Below are 15,304 nucleotides of genomic sequence, written 5' to 3'. Positions count from 1 at the left end.
CACTAATTCCAGTGCTAGGACTGTGAGCTGTTAATGGCAGCAGAATTGTACTCCACAATCTGCAACCTCATGCCCCAGAATATTTCCCCACTCACCCATTACCATCAAGCCAAGAGATCATTCCCGGTTCAGTAGCCCTACCAGGCATACCTTAAAAGTGAGGCGTCAACCTTATGAAGCTACCAAACACTCTACTTGCTGCTTATGCTGCTTGGCGTGCAAGCGATAGACAGAACTAAGTGATCTGTCAGCCAGTGGATCAGATCTAAATTCTGCAGACCTATCACTTCCAGCTGTGAATGGTGGTGGAAAGTAAAATATTCACTTTAGGAGGAGGTTCTACAAATATTCCCATCCTCAATGATGGAAGAACCCAACACACCAGTGCAAAAGATAAGGCTGAAGAATTTGCAGCCAGAAGTGCTGAGTGAATGATTTATCACTGTCTCCTCCATTGATCACCAACATCAGATGCCAGTCTTCAGTCATTTTGTTATTCCAAGTAATAACAAGAAACAGTCGAAGCACTGGATACTGCAAAAGCTAAGGACCTTGACAACATTCTGGCAATAGTGTGGAAGACTTGTGCTCCAGAACTTGCTGCTTTCATAGCCAAGTGTCTCAGTACAGCTGCAACACAAGCATCTATCTCATCAATCTAGAAAATTGCCCAGGTGTTCTGTATATAAGAAGTAGGACAAAGCAGTGTATTCTTGATCATCAGTAGAATGATGGAAGGTGTCATCAAAAGTGCTATCAAGCAGCACTTGGTCAGCAACGACTTCCTCAGTGATGCTCAGTTTGGGTTGTTACCTTTGTTATTACCTTTGTTCACACTTGGATAGAAGAGCCAAATTCCAAAGATGTGGTGAGAATGACAGCCCTTGACTTAAAGATTGCATTTGATGTCTATTCAAACCAGGAGCCCTGACAACACTGGGATCACTGGTAATTAGGAGGCAAACTCTTTGTTATTTGGAGTTATACCTGGCACATAGGAAAATTGTTGGAGTTGATAGGAGTCGGTCATCTGAGCGCCAGGGCATCTCTGCAAGCGTCATCAGGGTAGTGTCCCAGCCCCAACCGCCTTCAGCTGCTTCCATCGAACATAAAGTCAAGTGGGGAGTATTGCACAATGTTCTGCACCATTCACAACTTAGATGCTGAAGCATCCTATGTTTAAATGAAACAAGATCTGTTAAATATGAAGCTTGGGCTGACATGGCAAGTAACATTCATGCCACATAAATGCCATGCAATGACCAACCCCAATAAGAGATAATCTATTCACCGCCCCTTGACATTCAGTGATGTTATCATCATTGAATCCCCCAATTCCAACATCCTGGGGGTTGCTATTTACCAGAACAGCATAACAGGAACAGACCTTTCAGCCCTCCAAGCCTGCGCTGACGCATTTTGCCCTTCCAGAAACTCCGCTGGACTTGAAAGCGAATTACTAAAAGCTACCAGACCAATTCAGAGGTTAGGAATTCTGTCATGAGTAGCTCATCTCCTGACTCCCCAAAGCCTGTCTGCCATTTTCAAGGCACAAGTCAGGAGTGTGATGGTATGCTCCCCACTTGCCTGGAGAAGTGCAGCTCCAACAACACTCAAGAACCTTGACACCATCCAGAACAAAGTAGCCCACCTGATTAGCACCATATCCATAAGAATTCACCTCAACCACTGATGTATACACTGCTGCTACTGTGTATGTTCTACAAGATGCACTGCAGAAATTCATTAAGGATCCTTAGATAGCATTTTGCAAACCCACAACAACTTCCATCTTGAAGGACGGGGCAGCAGAAACATGGGAACATCAACTCCTGCTAGTTCCCACCAAGCTGCTCCTCATCCTGACTCGGAAATGCATTGCCATTCCTTCAGTATTGCTGGGTCAAAGTCATGGAATTCCCTATCTAATGACATTGTAGGTCAATCCACAGCACATGGACTGTACTGGTTAAAGAATTTAGCTCATCACCACCTTTTCAACGGCAATAATTGCTGGCCAGCTAATGCCCACATCCCATGAGTGAATTAAAAAAACTGCTTTTTTCATTTCTCTGAAGTAGTTGGATGAGGTAACTATTGAATACAGAAGACCCCTAGATCCATTTCACTTTCATCCTGACTGACTTTTATCCCATATTTTTATATAGTACTTGACACCAATCTTTTAAATATTCCATTGTTCTCCTGCTTACATTAATTGCAGGGTATCAGCTGTGTCTGATTTAACACTCCCATCTGAGTCAGATTGTGGGTACAAACCCCTTTCTAGAGGTTTAAGCATGTACTCATGTGCTATTGAAGGAGTGTCACACTGTCAGAAGTACTGTCTTTTGGATGAGGTATTAAACTGAGGGCCTAACATCCACTAAGGTGAACGTAAAAGATTCTTGGCACTTTTCAAACAAGTGTAAAGGAAGAGCACCCTGTGTCCTAGCCAATGTTTTATCCCTCAAGCAACATATTTAAAATGATTGTTTGGTCAGTATCACATTTGAATCTGGGATCTTGCTGTTGCAAATTGAATGCTGTCTTTCCCGACATTACAACCACTACACTTCCAAAGTACCTACTTAGTTGTAAAGTGCTTTGGGATAGCTTGAGGTATTGAAACCTGTTACGTAAATTCAAGTGCCATCTTATTTTCCAAACTTAGTAATTCCAATGTCCTGTCTCTATGACTATTTTAATGTCTTGACTAAGGATGTCAATTTCACTTTTCTTTCCTGTTCATTGTATGTGCATGTTTAAGTCAGTAAGATAACCATTATATGAAACACTCTGCCAACGTCTAACTCATCGATATTGGGCCATTACTGACATTTGTTTTGGTTTGGTTTCTTGGCAATCCTGAGTACATAATGGAGTAGCTTGCTGATGGTCTCTTGAAGTATTCCTATATTTTGGAAATTTTAACTGAAGTAGATATGCAAGAGAAGTTGCAACACAATTGGATAACCTGGTTATCTCCTAATAAATATCTCTTTTTAATGAATATTAGTTTTGTTGCATTCCATTTGATTTAATTTCTTCTGAATTTAATGTTGAAATAATTCAATGTGTATATTGTTCAATAAGCAATATTTGTTATCTTGTTTAGACTTTTGAAGAAATTGATTTATTTCATCTGATTGGTGTTGTTTGCGGTCTTGCAATCTACAACTTCACAATAGTTGACCTTCATTTTCCACTGGCCTTGTATAAAAAACTGCTAAACCAGAAACCTACCCTCGATGACCTGAAGGAATTGATGCCGATTGTTGGCAGGTTAGTTAATGTAACTGCTTGTTTAAAAAATTTATATTTGTTCAAGCATCCTTTATGCACAGCAGGAATATATGTTAAGCTAACTTGGTTTTTAAAATAAGAGTTAAACAAATTCCCTAAAATTTGCATGATATTACAGTAGTTCTCATTGTGTAAATCCTGAGGTTTTTCTATAATGTTATCAACTGTTTCTCTCCTCCATTCATTCCATTAGTTCTGAGAAAATTAGAGGTCTAGTATCGAACTGTCCAAATTTTACAACCAGGCTGTAGCTTCTAGGTATTCTGTCAGTAGAATAAGTGTAACCTTTAGTGCTTGCTTTTATTCCAATAGTATTTAGCTACTTGATCTGTTATTAAGTCTTTCTTTATATTTTCAATTGCTTCTCCCTCGATAGGGTCCAACTCCATTTTTGCGAAATTTTGAGGCAAATTCTTTCCTTCAGAGCACCTAGTCACATGAATCAAAGTATCAAATTCAAATACTCAGTCCTCATGCTATGAGCAGACTTAGAAAGCAAAGGTGTTCTTGCAGGCTCAATCAGAAATAATTCCAAAAAGTAATTCTTTAAAATAATGAATGTGCAATAATAATAACTAAATTAGCAATAGATTGTGATTGGTCTCCCTCAACTTGATCAAGAATATAATATACTGGAGCCAAAATTTAATAAACTAAGAAATGAAAATCAGATTTCCAACTGACGAGAAGTTAAAGTTATTGTATTGGTATTACTCACTGAAGTGGCGATCCAGGTGTCTGGCAATGCTACAGCATAAGGGCAGAATCCAGAAACACTGACTTGTAATTTTTTAAGGAAAATGTTGCAACAAATAATTTGTCATCTTTTTTTGAGGTTGATTCGTGAATGCAGTTGGTTTCTTTTGCTCTTTGCATTCCTCAAAAGCTGAAAAAGACAAACATTCCAGTTACTAATAAAACCCACCAATCGAAACATTTTTGTTTTCTTCAACATTTGTTCATTTAAATTTGAGGAAGTATTTCCATTTAAGATGAAAGAAGTCAATGTTTCTGTTGATTATAAATAAGCAGATTTTAAATTTACATTGACAGTTTAGTGAAGAACATAAGAACTAGGGGCAAGAGTAGGCAGTTCAGTTTCTCAAGCCTGCTCTGCAGTTTAATATGATCATGGCTGAACTTGGCCTCAACACCACTTTCCTTTTCCACTCTCAACCCATTACTAATTAAAACTCTGTCCATTTCCTACTCAAATGATCTCCATCTCCCTACATCCACCTTACATTTGGATAGTGAATTCCACAAATTTAGAACCCTTTGAGAGAAGTTACTTCTCATCTAAATTTTAGGATTAAGGGTAGCAGATTATGTAACAATGACCTATTGTTCTAGATTGTCCCACATGAATAAACATCCTCTCTACATCTAATTTGTCAATCTACTTCAGTATCTTGTGTACCTTTAGTTAGATCTCCTCTCTTTCTTTTAAACTCCACAAAGTATAGGCCAAAACTGCTCAACGTTTCTTTGTAAGACCAACCACTCATCTCTAGATCAATCTAGTGAACCTCCTGTGAATTACCTTCAGTGCATTGACATCTTCCTTCAAGTAATAATGAGTTCTTGGACCTGTATCATTGCCTAAAGTGTTCCACAAGAGTCTGTTCTTGGTCCCTTCTGATTTCTCATCTACCTGCTGCCCCTCAGTGGCATCGTCTGAAAATTGATTGTTTTCACATGTATTCTGACAATAATGCATTTCGACAACTCCGTAATCGGTAAATTAACATACTGCTTGTCCAACATCCAGTACTAAATAGGCAGCAGCATCCTCTCATTAAATATTGGGAATAGCAAATGCCCTGGTAGACCTGCATTCCCTGGATACTGATTCCATCCTTTCCAGCTGACTACTGTGTTAGATTGAACAATGATTCGCAATCTTATCACATTTCACCATGAGTTGAGAGTTCCAGCCATATATCTATAGCTTCCCTTAGATCACCTGTTTCCAGCACTGTTACACTATCAGAGTTCACCAACCCTTGCTTCACTTTGTGTTGCCAAAACTCTATGCCTTTGTTACCATTGGGCGTGACCACAGGAGTCCCTGATTTGCAAATATCCAACTTACAAATGTGATCCCCATATGCATTTTAAAAATTTAAAGACCTGACATGCACACATAAGTACTTGGAAATGGCTGCTATTATCTTGCATCGTGGTCCAACTTGCAAACAAATCAATGGATGGAACCCATTTTCAACCTGGGGACTGGCTGTATTCTAATGCATTTCTGCTAGCTCCCCACATTCTAGCCCTTCAAATTTGAGGTTTCAGAATTCTGCCAGTATTCTTACTCTGTTTAAGTCTAGTTTAGTGCCCCTCCCTGTGCTGACCGATATATATTGGCTCCTGATCAAGAACCACATCAGGGAAACAAACGTAGATTTTCTAAAACCAATCACTCCATGGCCTGACTGTGCATTTCTGTGGCCTCATGCTATTCCACAACTCTTCCAGATATGTGTTCCATTTTGGTCCCCATCCATCATGCTTCTGTATTTTTTTAATGAAAAGTATGTGTTTGCAGTCAAAATATTAGATCTCATAAATCTTTCAAGTTCTTCAGTTGTCTTTCAATTCACATATGTGTGCTGATGTCGTGATTCTTTGCGTTAGCAAATCAGTTAGCTTTATATCAATCGGTACTTTTGTACAGGAGTATGCAGCAATTGTTAGATTATCCAGAGGAGGCTGTGGAAGACATCTTCTCCCTCAACTTTACGGTAAGTCATTACTTGAGTTAGATTGTTTATTTGTTTTAAAACATTTTCAAACCTATTTCTTGCTCTGACCATCAGAATCACAGAGGTGGGAATAATACTATGTCATGCCACTACAATGAGAAGTTTAACCATTTCATCCTTATTTATGAGAAGTTTCTAATAAATATTTATACAAAGTAGTTAAGCAAAGGTTGCATCTTGACAGCATGGTGCTAGGGGGTTATGCTAATACTGACTACATTTTTCAAATTATATACAAGAATGTAGAGGAAGGAAGAAAATCAAAATTTAATAAGTAAATCAGAAGAGAGCATATGAGTCAATGAAACTAAAAAGGTACAATCAGGATTGCGTTCAGTTCCAGTCACCATGCTACCAGAAGGTGCTTTGGAGAGGGTACAGAAAAGGTTTACGAGGATGTTGCTTAGTGTAGGGAATTTTAGTTATTAAGAAAGGCTGGATAGACTAGATTTGTTTTCACTGTGGGAACACAAGTGGTTGAGGGGTGACTTAATAGAAGTTTATAAGATTGTGAATGGTGTGTATCAAGTGAAAAGTATGAAGCTTTTTCCCAGGGTGGAGGGGTCAATTACTAAGAGGCACAGGTTCAAGGGAGATGGTGAGGAGGTGCATTTAAAGAGTATGTGAGGAAAGGTTTTCACACAAATGGTGGTGAGTGCCTGGAATGTGCAGCCAGAGGAGATGGTGGAAGCAGACACAGCAGCAACATTAAAGAAGCACCTGCACGAATACATGAATAAGAAGGGAATAGAGGGATACGGATCCTGTAAGTGAAGACAGTTTTGGTATGGAAGAGCAACTTGTATCGGCACAGGCTTGGAGGGCCAAAGGATTTGTTCCCATGCTGTATTGTTCTTTGTTCCTTGTTCACTGAATCATAAGTACCTGAATATTCAAAAAATTGAACGCAGAATTAGGCAGTTAGAAATTGTAGAGGATGTGATGTAGGAGAGGTATGAAATGTTTTTGAACATGTATTTAAAATTCCTGAACTAAAAACTGGTGGGGGGGGGGGGCAGTAAAGAATTTTACATGGAGAGGACACGAGCAGTCTTTAGCAATAGAATAAAGGAGAATCCTGAAGCTTTCTATAAGTACGTGAGGAATAAAAGAATGACGAGGGTAGGAATAGGGCCAGTCAAAGACAGAAGTGGGAAGTTGAGTCCGAGTCTGGACCCTGTGGAGTGCGGAGAGGTGTAAAAGAACATTTCTCATCGGTTTTCACTCAGGAAAAGGAGAATATTGTAGAGGAGAAGAATGAGGTATGAGATATTAGACTAGAAAGGATCGAGATTAGTTACGAACAGGTGTTATCAATTCTAGAAGGAGTGAAAGTAGATAAGTACCCTGGGCCGGATTGGATTTATCTGAGGAATCTCTGGGAAGTTAGGGTGGCGATTGCAGAACCTTTGGCTTTGATATTTGAGTCGTTGTTGTCTACAGGTTTAGTACCAGTGGAATGGAGGATTGCAAATGTTGTGCCCTTGTTCCAGAAGGGCAGTAGAGATGACTCAGGTAATTATAGACCAATGAGCCTTACTTCTGTTGTTGGAAAGGTTTTGGAAACAATGATAAGAGATAAGGTTTATAATCATCGAGCAAGCAACAATTTGATTTCAGATAGTCAACATAGTTTCGTCAAGGGCAGGTCGTGTCTCGAAAACCTCATTGAGTTTTTTAAGAAGGTGACCAAGCATGTAGATAAGGATAGAGCAGTTGACGTGGTATAAATGGACTTCAGTAAAGCTTTTGATAAGGTTCCACACAATAGGCTGTTGGAGAAAATGCAGAGGCATGGAATTGAGGGTGATTTAGCAGTTTGAATTAGAAACTGGCTTTCTGAAGGCAGCGTGTGGTGGTTGATGGAAAATATTCAGCCTGGAGTCTGGTTACTAGTGGTGTACCACAAGGATCTGTTTTGGGACTGTCATTGTTTGTCATTTTCACAAATGACTTAGACACAGGCATAGGTGGATGGGTTAGTAAAATTGCAGATGACACTAAAGTTGGTGGGTTAGTAGACAGTTTTGAAGAATGTTACAGGTGACGGGGACCTGGATAAACTACAGAATTGGGCTGAGAGGTGGCAAATGGAGTTCAATGCAGCTAAATGTGAGGTAATGCATTTTGGGAAGAATAACAGGAAGGCAGAGTACTGGGTCAATGGAAAGATTCTTGGTAGTGTGGATGTGCGGAGGGATCTTGGTGTCCATGTACATAGATCCATGAAAGTTGCCACCTAGGTGGCTAGTGCTGTTAAGAAGGCATACGGTGTGTTAGGTTTCATTCGTAGAGGGATTGAGTTCCAGAGCCGCAATATCATGCTGCAAATATACAAACACTGGTGCGGCCCCACTTGGAATATTGTGTATAGTTCTGGTCGCCATATTTCAGGAAGGATGTGGATGCATTGGAAAAGGTGCAGAGGAGATTTTCAGGAATTTGCCTGGTCTGGAGGGAATGTCTTATGGGGAAAGGCTGAGAGACTTGAACCTGTTCTCATTGACAAGAAGAAGGCTAAGAGGAGATTTAATAGAGACATACAAGATGATCAGAGGATTAGGTAGAGTAGACAAGGAAAATCTTTTTCCTAGAATGATGACGTCAGCTTGTACGCGGGGGCATAACTACAAATTGAGGGGTGATAGATTTAAGACAGATGTCAGAGGCATGTTCTTTACGCAGAGAGTGACAAGGGCGTGGAATGCCCTACCTGCCAGTGTAGTCAACTCAGCCACATTAGGGAGATTTAAACAATCCTTGGATAAGCACATGGATGATGATGGGATAGTGTAGGGGGACAGTCTGAGAATAGTTCACAGGTTGGTGCAACATTGAGGGCCTGTTCTGAGCTGTATTGTTCTATGTTCTAAAACTCGGAAAGAGAATGCAAATAATACTGTTTTTTGTCTGTGTAAAACCCCACCATTCAGTATGACAGCCTATGGACTGCTGCATTCTAAGAAATGCAGCAACACCTTTTTAGGGATGGAAAATAAATGCTGGCCCAGTCAGTGACACCCATGTCCTCAAGTGAATAAAAAAGAGTCAAGGAATGGGAAATCTGTGGAGTTCAAAGATGAGCTTAAACAAGTTGGGTCATTTTGGATTATTTTAAATGTTGCAAAAAAGACTGGAACAAAGTTAATGTGTGTGGACAAAATTTGAAAGGTTTTTCACCATATGCCTAGTCTGCTGCTTGCATTTTTGTTTCTCAAACAATAAATGAGCATTACTTGACTTAGTCCTAGGTGACAAAGCGGATGAAGTAACTGATCAAAATAGTAGTCCATTTGGAAAATGGTGACCACAAAATAATTAGGTTGGTTGTAAGAATAGACAAATATAATGAAGAGCCACAGAAGTAGTCTGAATAAACAGCAGTAAAAATAACTCCTCAATAAATCAATGGTGGAAAATCTAGAGTTAGGTGAGTACGAAGTAAATGTATTGCTTAAAATCAAAAAGAAGACTTCAAAGTTTCTGTTCTTTTTATAAATGGAAAGATAAAAAGTGAGGTATGTGAACATACAAACTAAACAGGTAAGCGAATAACAGCTTATCACTTAGTCTGCCAGAAGTATTTGGTACATGGAACTTAGAAAGGCAAAAAGAATTGTGAATAAAATAAATGTGAATAATATGAATTGTATGTTTTCATGAGCATTTTAAAAAGATAAAAGTCAAGAGGATCGAAACACCCGAGAAGATGAGTGAGTAAGCCTAATTGGAGGAGGAAGGTATATAACACATTAAATTGTTCACAGTGATGCTTAGAAATGAGAGGAGGATATACGTACACTAGTAAGAATATCAAATAGGTATCTTGAAAAACAATTCAGTATGAAAGGGGTATTGGAAATCACGTATCTACCTGGTAGAAGCGCAGCGGCAGTTGGGAGCATTGTTAAACACAAATTGGGGATTGAGTCTGGCATTTCTTATCTGAGAGCAGAATCCAAGGATCAGAGTGCAGTCTTCTCAACACTCTAATCCTGCCCAATCTCTCCCCCCCCAATCCCCGGCCCGGGCAAGGGTCATGGTTCAAACACCAATGATAGAGGAATGTAAAGAAAAAGATTTTGCACTGTTAGTATGAGGAACTAGGCACCAAATATAGAAGCAAATCCTCAAAGCAAGTTGGCACAGGGTGAATCAAATTGGACAGAGTAATGCATGGCTTACAGACTTTGGAGGTGTAGGTTTCAGTTTGTGGAGTACAAATATTGTGGAATGTGTAGCTGCCGTATAAGGATGGTCTACACCTGAACAATATGTAGGCTAATGTTCCTTCATGCCATGTAACTTAAGGAGATAGAAATGGTTTTAAACTAAACAGTGGGGACAAGAATTCAAATTTGGGAAGATGTGTAAATTCTAGCGTACAGACAAGGAAAGAAAGCATTGTATTACTATAGGAAATGATACACCGACCAGGGTAGGAACGGACAAAGGACAGATCTAGTTACAAGCATAACAAAAAGACAAAATGTGCATTGCTTTCAAAACACAACGTATTAACTGAGTGAAAATTGAGATTAAACAAGTATGATCAAATGGCCATTAATGAAACTTAGCTGCAGGATATCGAAATGTATGTGTAACTTCAGAGTACCAAATAAGCTAAGAAAAGGTCAAGGGAAGGCTGTGTTAATGAAAAATGATATTGCCATAATACAAATAAACCAGAATATCAAAACTGTTTAGGTAGAGTTGAGGAATGATAAAGGCCACTTGTGGAAGTGGTGTGTGGGCCACCTCAAAGTCACCACACAGCAGGGTGAAGTATCAAAAAAGATATGTTGGGAACAGAAATTACTGGAAAAAATCGCATCTATTGAGAGAAAGCAGAGTTAAAAGTTTAGGTTTGGTGACCCTTCAGAATGTTAAGAAATATTGGAAACTTGTACAGCTATTATCATGGGGGATTTTAACCTGCATGTAAACTGGAAGAATCAGATGGGCAAAAGTAGACTAGATGAAAATGTTTTGATGGAACTTGAGGAAAAAAGATTATAATTGTGCAAATATGTGTGGCAAATCTGAAGATTGGGCAGACGATATAAAAAGCAAATAACAACTAAAGGGGCAAAAATTAGGGTATGGGAGTATACTAGCTAAAAGTATAAAGTATATTATAAAGTTTCTTCAGCTTCAAGAATTAAAATAAAAATGAGTCTAAGGAATTAACAATGGCAAAAAAGGAGCTGGCAGATGAATTGAACTGAAACTTTGTCTCCATCCTCACTATACAGGATATGAATAATATCCTGGAAATAGCCATCAATCAGTAATTGGAACAGAAAGACGGACTCAAGAACATTGCGCCCTTCGGGGTAGTAGTCCTAGGTAAAATGTTGGAAATGTGGGTCGACAGGTCCCTGAGGTCTTGGTGGTTTTCATCCTGGGTTCTGAAAATAAAAAGCCAGCTAGTGAGGTGGTTGATACATTGATTTTAATTTTTCAAAACTCACTTAATTCAGAGAAGTTTCCTTTTGATTGGAAAGTAACTAATGTCACTCTAATATTCAAGCAAGAGGGAGGCTGAAAGTAGGAAAGTGAAGGCCTACTTACCATCTGCCAGGGAAAATGTTAAAAGCTACTACTAAAGATGTCACAACCAAGCATTTAGATACATTCAAGGTAAGAGTCAGTGTGGTTTTGTGAAAGGGCAATTGTTCAACTGAAATATTGAGTTCTTTGAAGAAGGGTTCAATAGTTCCTTGAAAGTGGAGTTACAGGTAAACAGGATAGTGAAGGAGGAGTTTGGTATGCTTGCCTTTATTGGTCAGTGCGTAGAGTATAGGAGTTGGGCAGTTATGTTGCAGCTGTATGGGACATTGGTTAGGCCACTATTGAAATACTGTATGCAACTCTGGTCTCCCTGCTATAGGAAAGATGTTAAACTTGAAAGAGTTCACAATGACATTGCCAGGGTTAGATGGTTTGAACTATAGGAGAAGCTGAATAGGCTGGGGCTATTTTCCCTGGAGTGCAGAGGCTGGGAGTTTTTTTTTCTTTATTCATTCACAGGATGAGGGTGTCACTGGTTAAGCAGCATTTATTGCCCATCCCTAATTGACCAGAGGGCGGTTAAGAGTCAGCTGCATTGCTGAGGGTCTGGAGTCACACACAGGCCAGACCAGTAGGATGGCAGTTTCCTTCCCTAAAGGACCAGATTAATTTTTCCTACAATTGACAATGGATTCATGATCATCATTAGATTCTTAATTCCTAATATTTATTGAAATCAAATTCCATCATCTGCCATGGCAGGATTCAAACCCAGGTTCCCAGGGTCTCTGGATTGGCAGTCTAGTGATGAAATCTCCCCCCCCCGCCAAAAACCCCTGTGCCTCTGTGACCTTTAAAGAGGTTTATAAAATCACGAGGGGCATGGATAGGGTGAATAGCCAGAGTCTTTTCCCTGGGGTAGGGGAGTCTAGAACTCAAGGGCATAGGTTTAAGGTGAGAGAGGAAATATTTAAAAGGGACCCGAGGGGCAAATCTTTCACACGGAAATGTGATGAAGGCCACTATTGAAATACTGCATGTATTTCTGCCTCGTTCCTGATGCCGGAAACTTTGATTCTCCTGCTCCTTGGATGCTACCACATTTTTCAACAATGATGAATATCTGAAATGGGTGGGTTGTTAGAAAGGAATATTGGACAGACTAACCTTGTATCTGCTGGAATATATAATGGCTGTGGATGTACAGAAATGCAAGGGTTCAATTCTCTGAAAGTGTGTGTAGGTAGATAAAGCCATAAAAAAGTGTATTTTCGTATTAACAAATAGGGACATGCTGACTTTACAAATATGTACTGATGTTCCATTATGTTTTGAGAGTCAGCCAAAGTAGCAAACTATTCATAAATCAAGCTGTGCATCAAGCAACAGATTTGTATGCTACTGTGGACCCAAGGTAACAGAATTTGTTGATCATTTCCAGTGGAGTGTTATGGAGTGCATTTGGATGAAGATTTGACTCCCAGTTCCATGGCTGAAATTTTCTTGATGCTTATAATAAAGGAGAATAATTTAGACTATGGGACAGACAATCCATAAGTCTTTGTATTTGAGTTTGTTTGCATAATGAGTGCAAAAGTAGTTCAGAGCAGGATATACTATTTTTATCTTCACTGTCAGCTTGGTTAGATTTTGGAGCTTGCCATCTGACCTAGTCTGTGGCTAAAATTCCTTCTGTATCTGCTAGAAAGGTGAAGGTCAGGAACATTAAGTTTATACCCAAGTGTGTTTCACTTCATTTGTCACCCTGAGACAGCTGGACATTGTAGCATCAAGCTACTCTTAATGAGACTGCCTTCCATCTTAAGGTTAGAAGTGGGTATGTTTGCTGTTTGCACAGCATTCAGCACCATTCACGACTCTATGGATTGCTTCAGCATGGTACTGAGTGCTGCAAGATCTGGACAGCATCCAAGCTTGGCAGATGGTAAATAACATTCTCACCACACAAATGCCAGGCAGTGACCGTCAAGAATGTCCCTGTAAAATTCAATAGCATTACCACCACTGAAGCCCCTATTGTCCTAGGAGTTACCAATTGGCCAGAAACCGACCTGGATTAACCATACAAATACTGTAACCAAAAAAGTAAGACAGAGGCTATGGATTCATTAATAATTCACTTCTTGACTCATCAAAGCCTGTCTCTTGAGTGCAAGGCAGAATAACAGAATACACTCATTTGCCTTCAAGAGTGCAGCTGCAATAATATTTAAACGCCTTGACATCATCCAGGAAACTACAGCTCATTTGATTTGACACTCCATCCACCACCTTCATCATTCAGTCCCTTCACGATAGAGATGCAACAGTATGTACCGTCCACAAGGTGCAATGCAATAGCTCAGCAAGACTGCTTAAACAGCACTTTCCAAACCTAAGGCTTCTACCATCTGCAAGGACAAGGGAGACAGATCACCGAAGCACTGCCTCTTTAAGTTTCCCTCCAAGTTGCACAACCTCCTGTCTTGGAACTAGAGTCATAGAGATGTACAGCACAGAGGCAGACCCTTCAGTCCAACTTGTCCAGATATCGCAAACCAATCTAGTCCCACCTGCCAGCACCTGGCCCAAATCCCTCCAAATCCTTCCTATTCATATACCTATCCAGATGCCTTTTAAATGTTGCAATTGCACCAGCCTCCACCACTTCCTCTGGCAGCTCATTCCATAAATGTTCTGCCCTCTGCATGAAAAAGTTGCCCCTTAGGCCTCTTTAATATCGTTCCCCTCTCACCCTAAACCTATGCCCTCTCGTTCTGAATTCCCCCACCCCAGGGAAAAGACTTTGTCTATTTAGCCTATCCATGCCCTTCATGATTTTATCAACCTCTTATAAGGTCACCCCTCAGCCTCTGACGCTCCAGGAAAAACAAACCCAGCCTGTTCAACCTCTCTATAGCTCAAATCCTCCAACTCTGGCAACATCCTCAGCACCTCCCATTTATCTAAATTAAACTCTATCTGCCACTCCTCAGCCCATTGGCTCAAAAGCCTGTTGTAATCTGAGGTAACCTTCTTTGCTATCCACTACACCTCCAATTGTGGTATCCTCTGCAAACTTAGTAACTACACCTCTTAGGCTCACATCCAAATCATTTACATAAATAGCAAAAAGTAGTGGACCCAGCACCAATTCTTGTGGCACTCCACTGGTCATAGGCCTCCAGTCTGAAAAACAACCCTCCAAAACCATCCTCTGTCTTCTACCTTTGAGCCAGTTCTGTATCTAAATGGCTAGTTCTTCCTGTATTCCATGAGATCGAGCCTTGCTAACCGGTCGCCTATGGGCATCCTTGTCGAAAGCTTTACTGAAGTCCATATAGCTCCATGGAGGTGCAGGTGAATCTGTAACGGATATGGGAGGATCCCTTGAGGCCTTGGAGGGAAGTGAGGGAGGTGGTGTGGGAACTTGCGCCCACACATTCCCCCCCCCCCCCCCCCCCCCTCATTTCCCTCCAAGGCCCCAAGGGATCCTTCCATATCCGTCACAAATTCACCTCCATCTCTACACACACCATTTACTGCATCCGCTGCACCCGATGTGGCCTCCTCTACATTGGCGAGACAGGCCGCCTACTTGCGGAACGTTTCAGAGAACACCTCTGGGACACCCGGACCAACCAACCCAACCACCCTGTGGCTGAATACTTTAACTCCCCCTCCCACTCCACCAAGGACATGCAGGTCCTTGG

The 15,304-nt window shown here is 40.4% G+C and overlaps 1 protein-coding gene across 4 annotated transcripts in view; it reads left to right on the top strand.

Moving 5' to 3' along the window:
• The window catches only part of herc4 (HECT and RLD domain containing E3 ubiquitin protein ligase 4), a 102,308-nt gene that overhangs the window by 71,436 nt on the left and 15,568 nt on the right, over positions 1–15,304 (top strand). For 3 of the 4 annotated variants that reach the window (XM_043712274.1, XM_043712276.1, XM_043712275.1), the window contains 2 exons: positions 3,119–3,285; positions 5,990–6,056. In XM_043712274.1, the coding sequence (XP_043568209.1) occupies positions 3,119–3,285; positions 5,990–6,056 (234 nt within the window). The remainder of the gene's footprint in view (positions 1–3,118; positions 3,286–5,989; positions 6,057–15,304) is intronic. The other variant, XR_006314881.1, reaches the window with a different exon arrangement.

Source organism: Chiloscyllium plagiosum, chromosome 22, assembly GCF_004010195.1.
Source record: "Chiloscyllium plagiosum isolate BGI_BamShark_2017 chromosome 22, ASM401019v2, whole genome shotgun sequence".
Classification (NCBI taxonomy): domain Eukaryota; kingdom Metazoa; phylum Chordata; class Chondrichthyes; order Orectolobiformes; family Hemiscylliidae; genus Chiloscyllium; species Chiloscyllium plagiosum.
The sequence above is the reverse complement of the archived record's forward strand: the minus strand, read 5'-3'. Positions and strand labels throughout refer to the sequence as shown.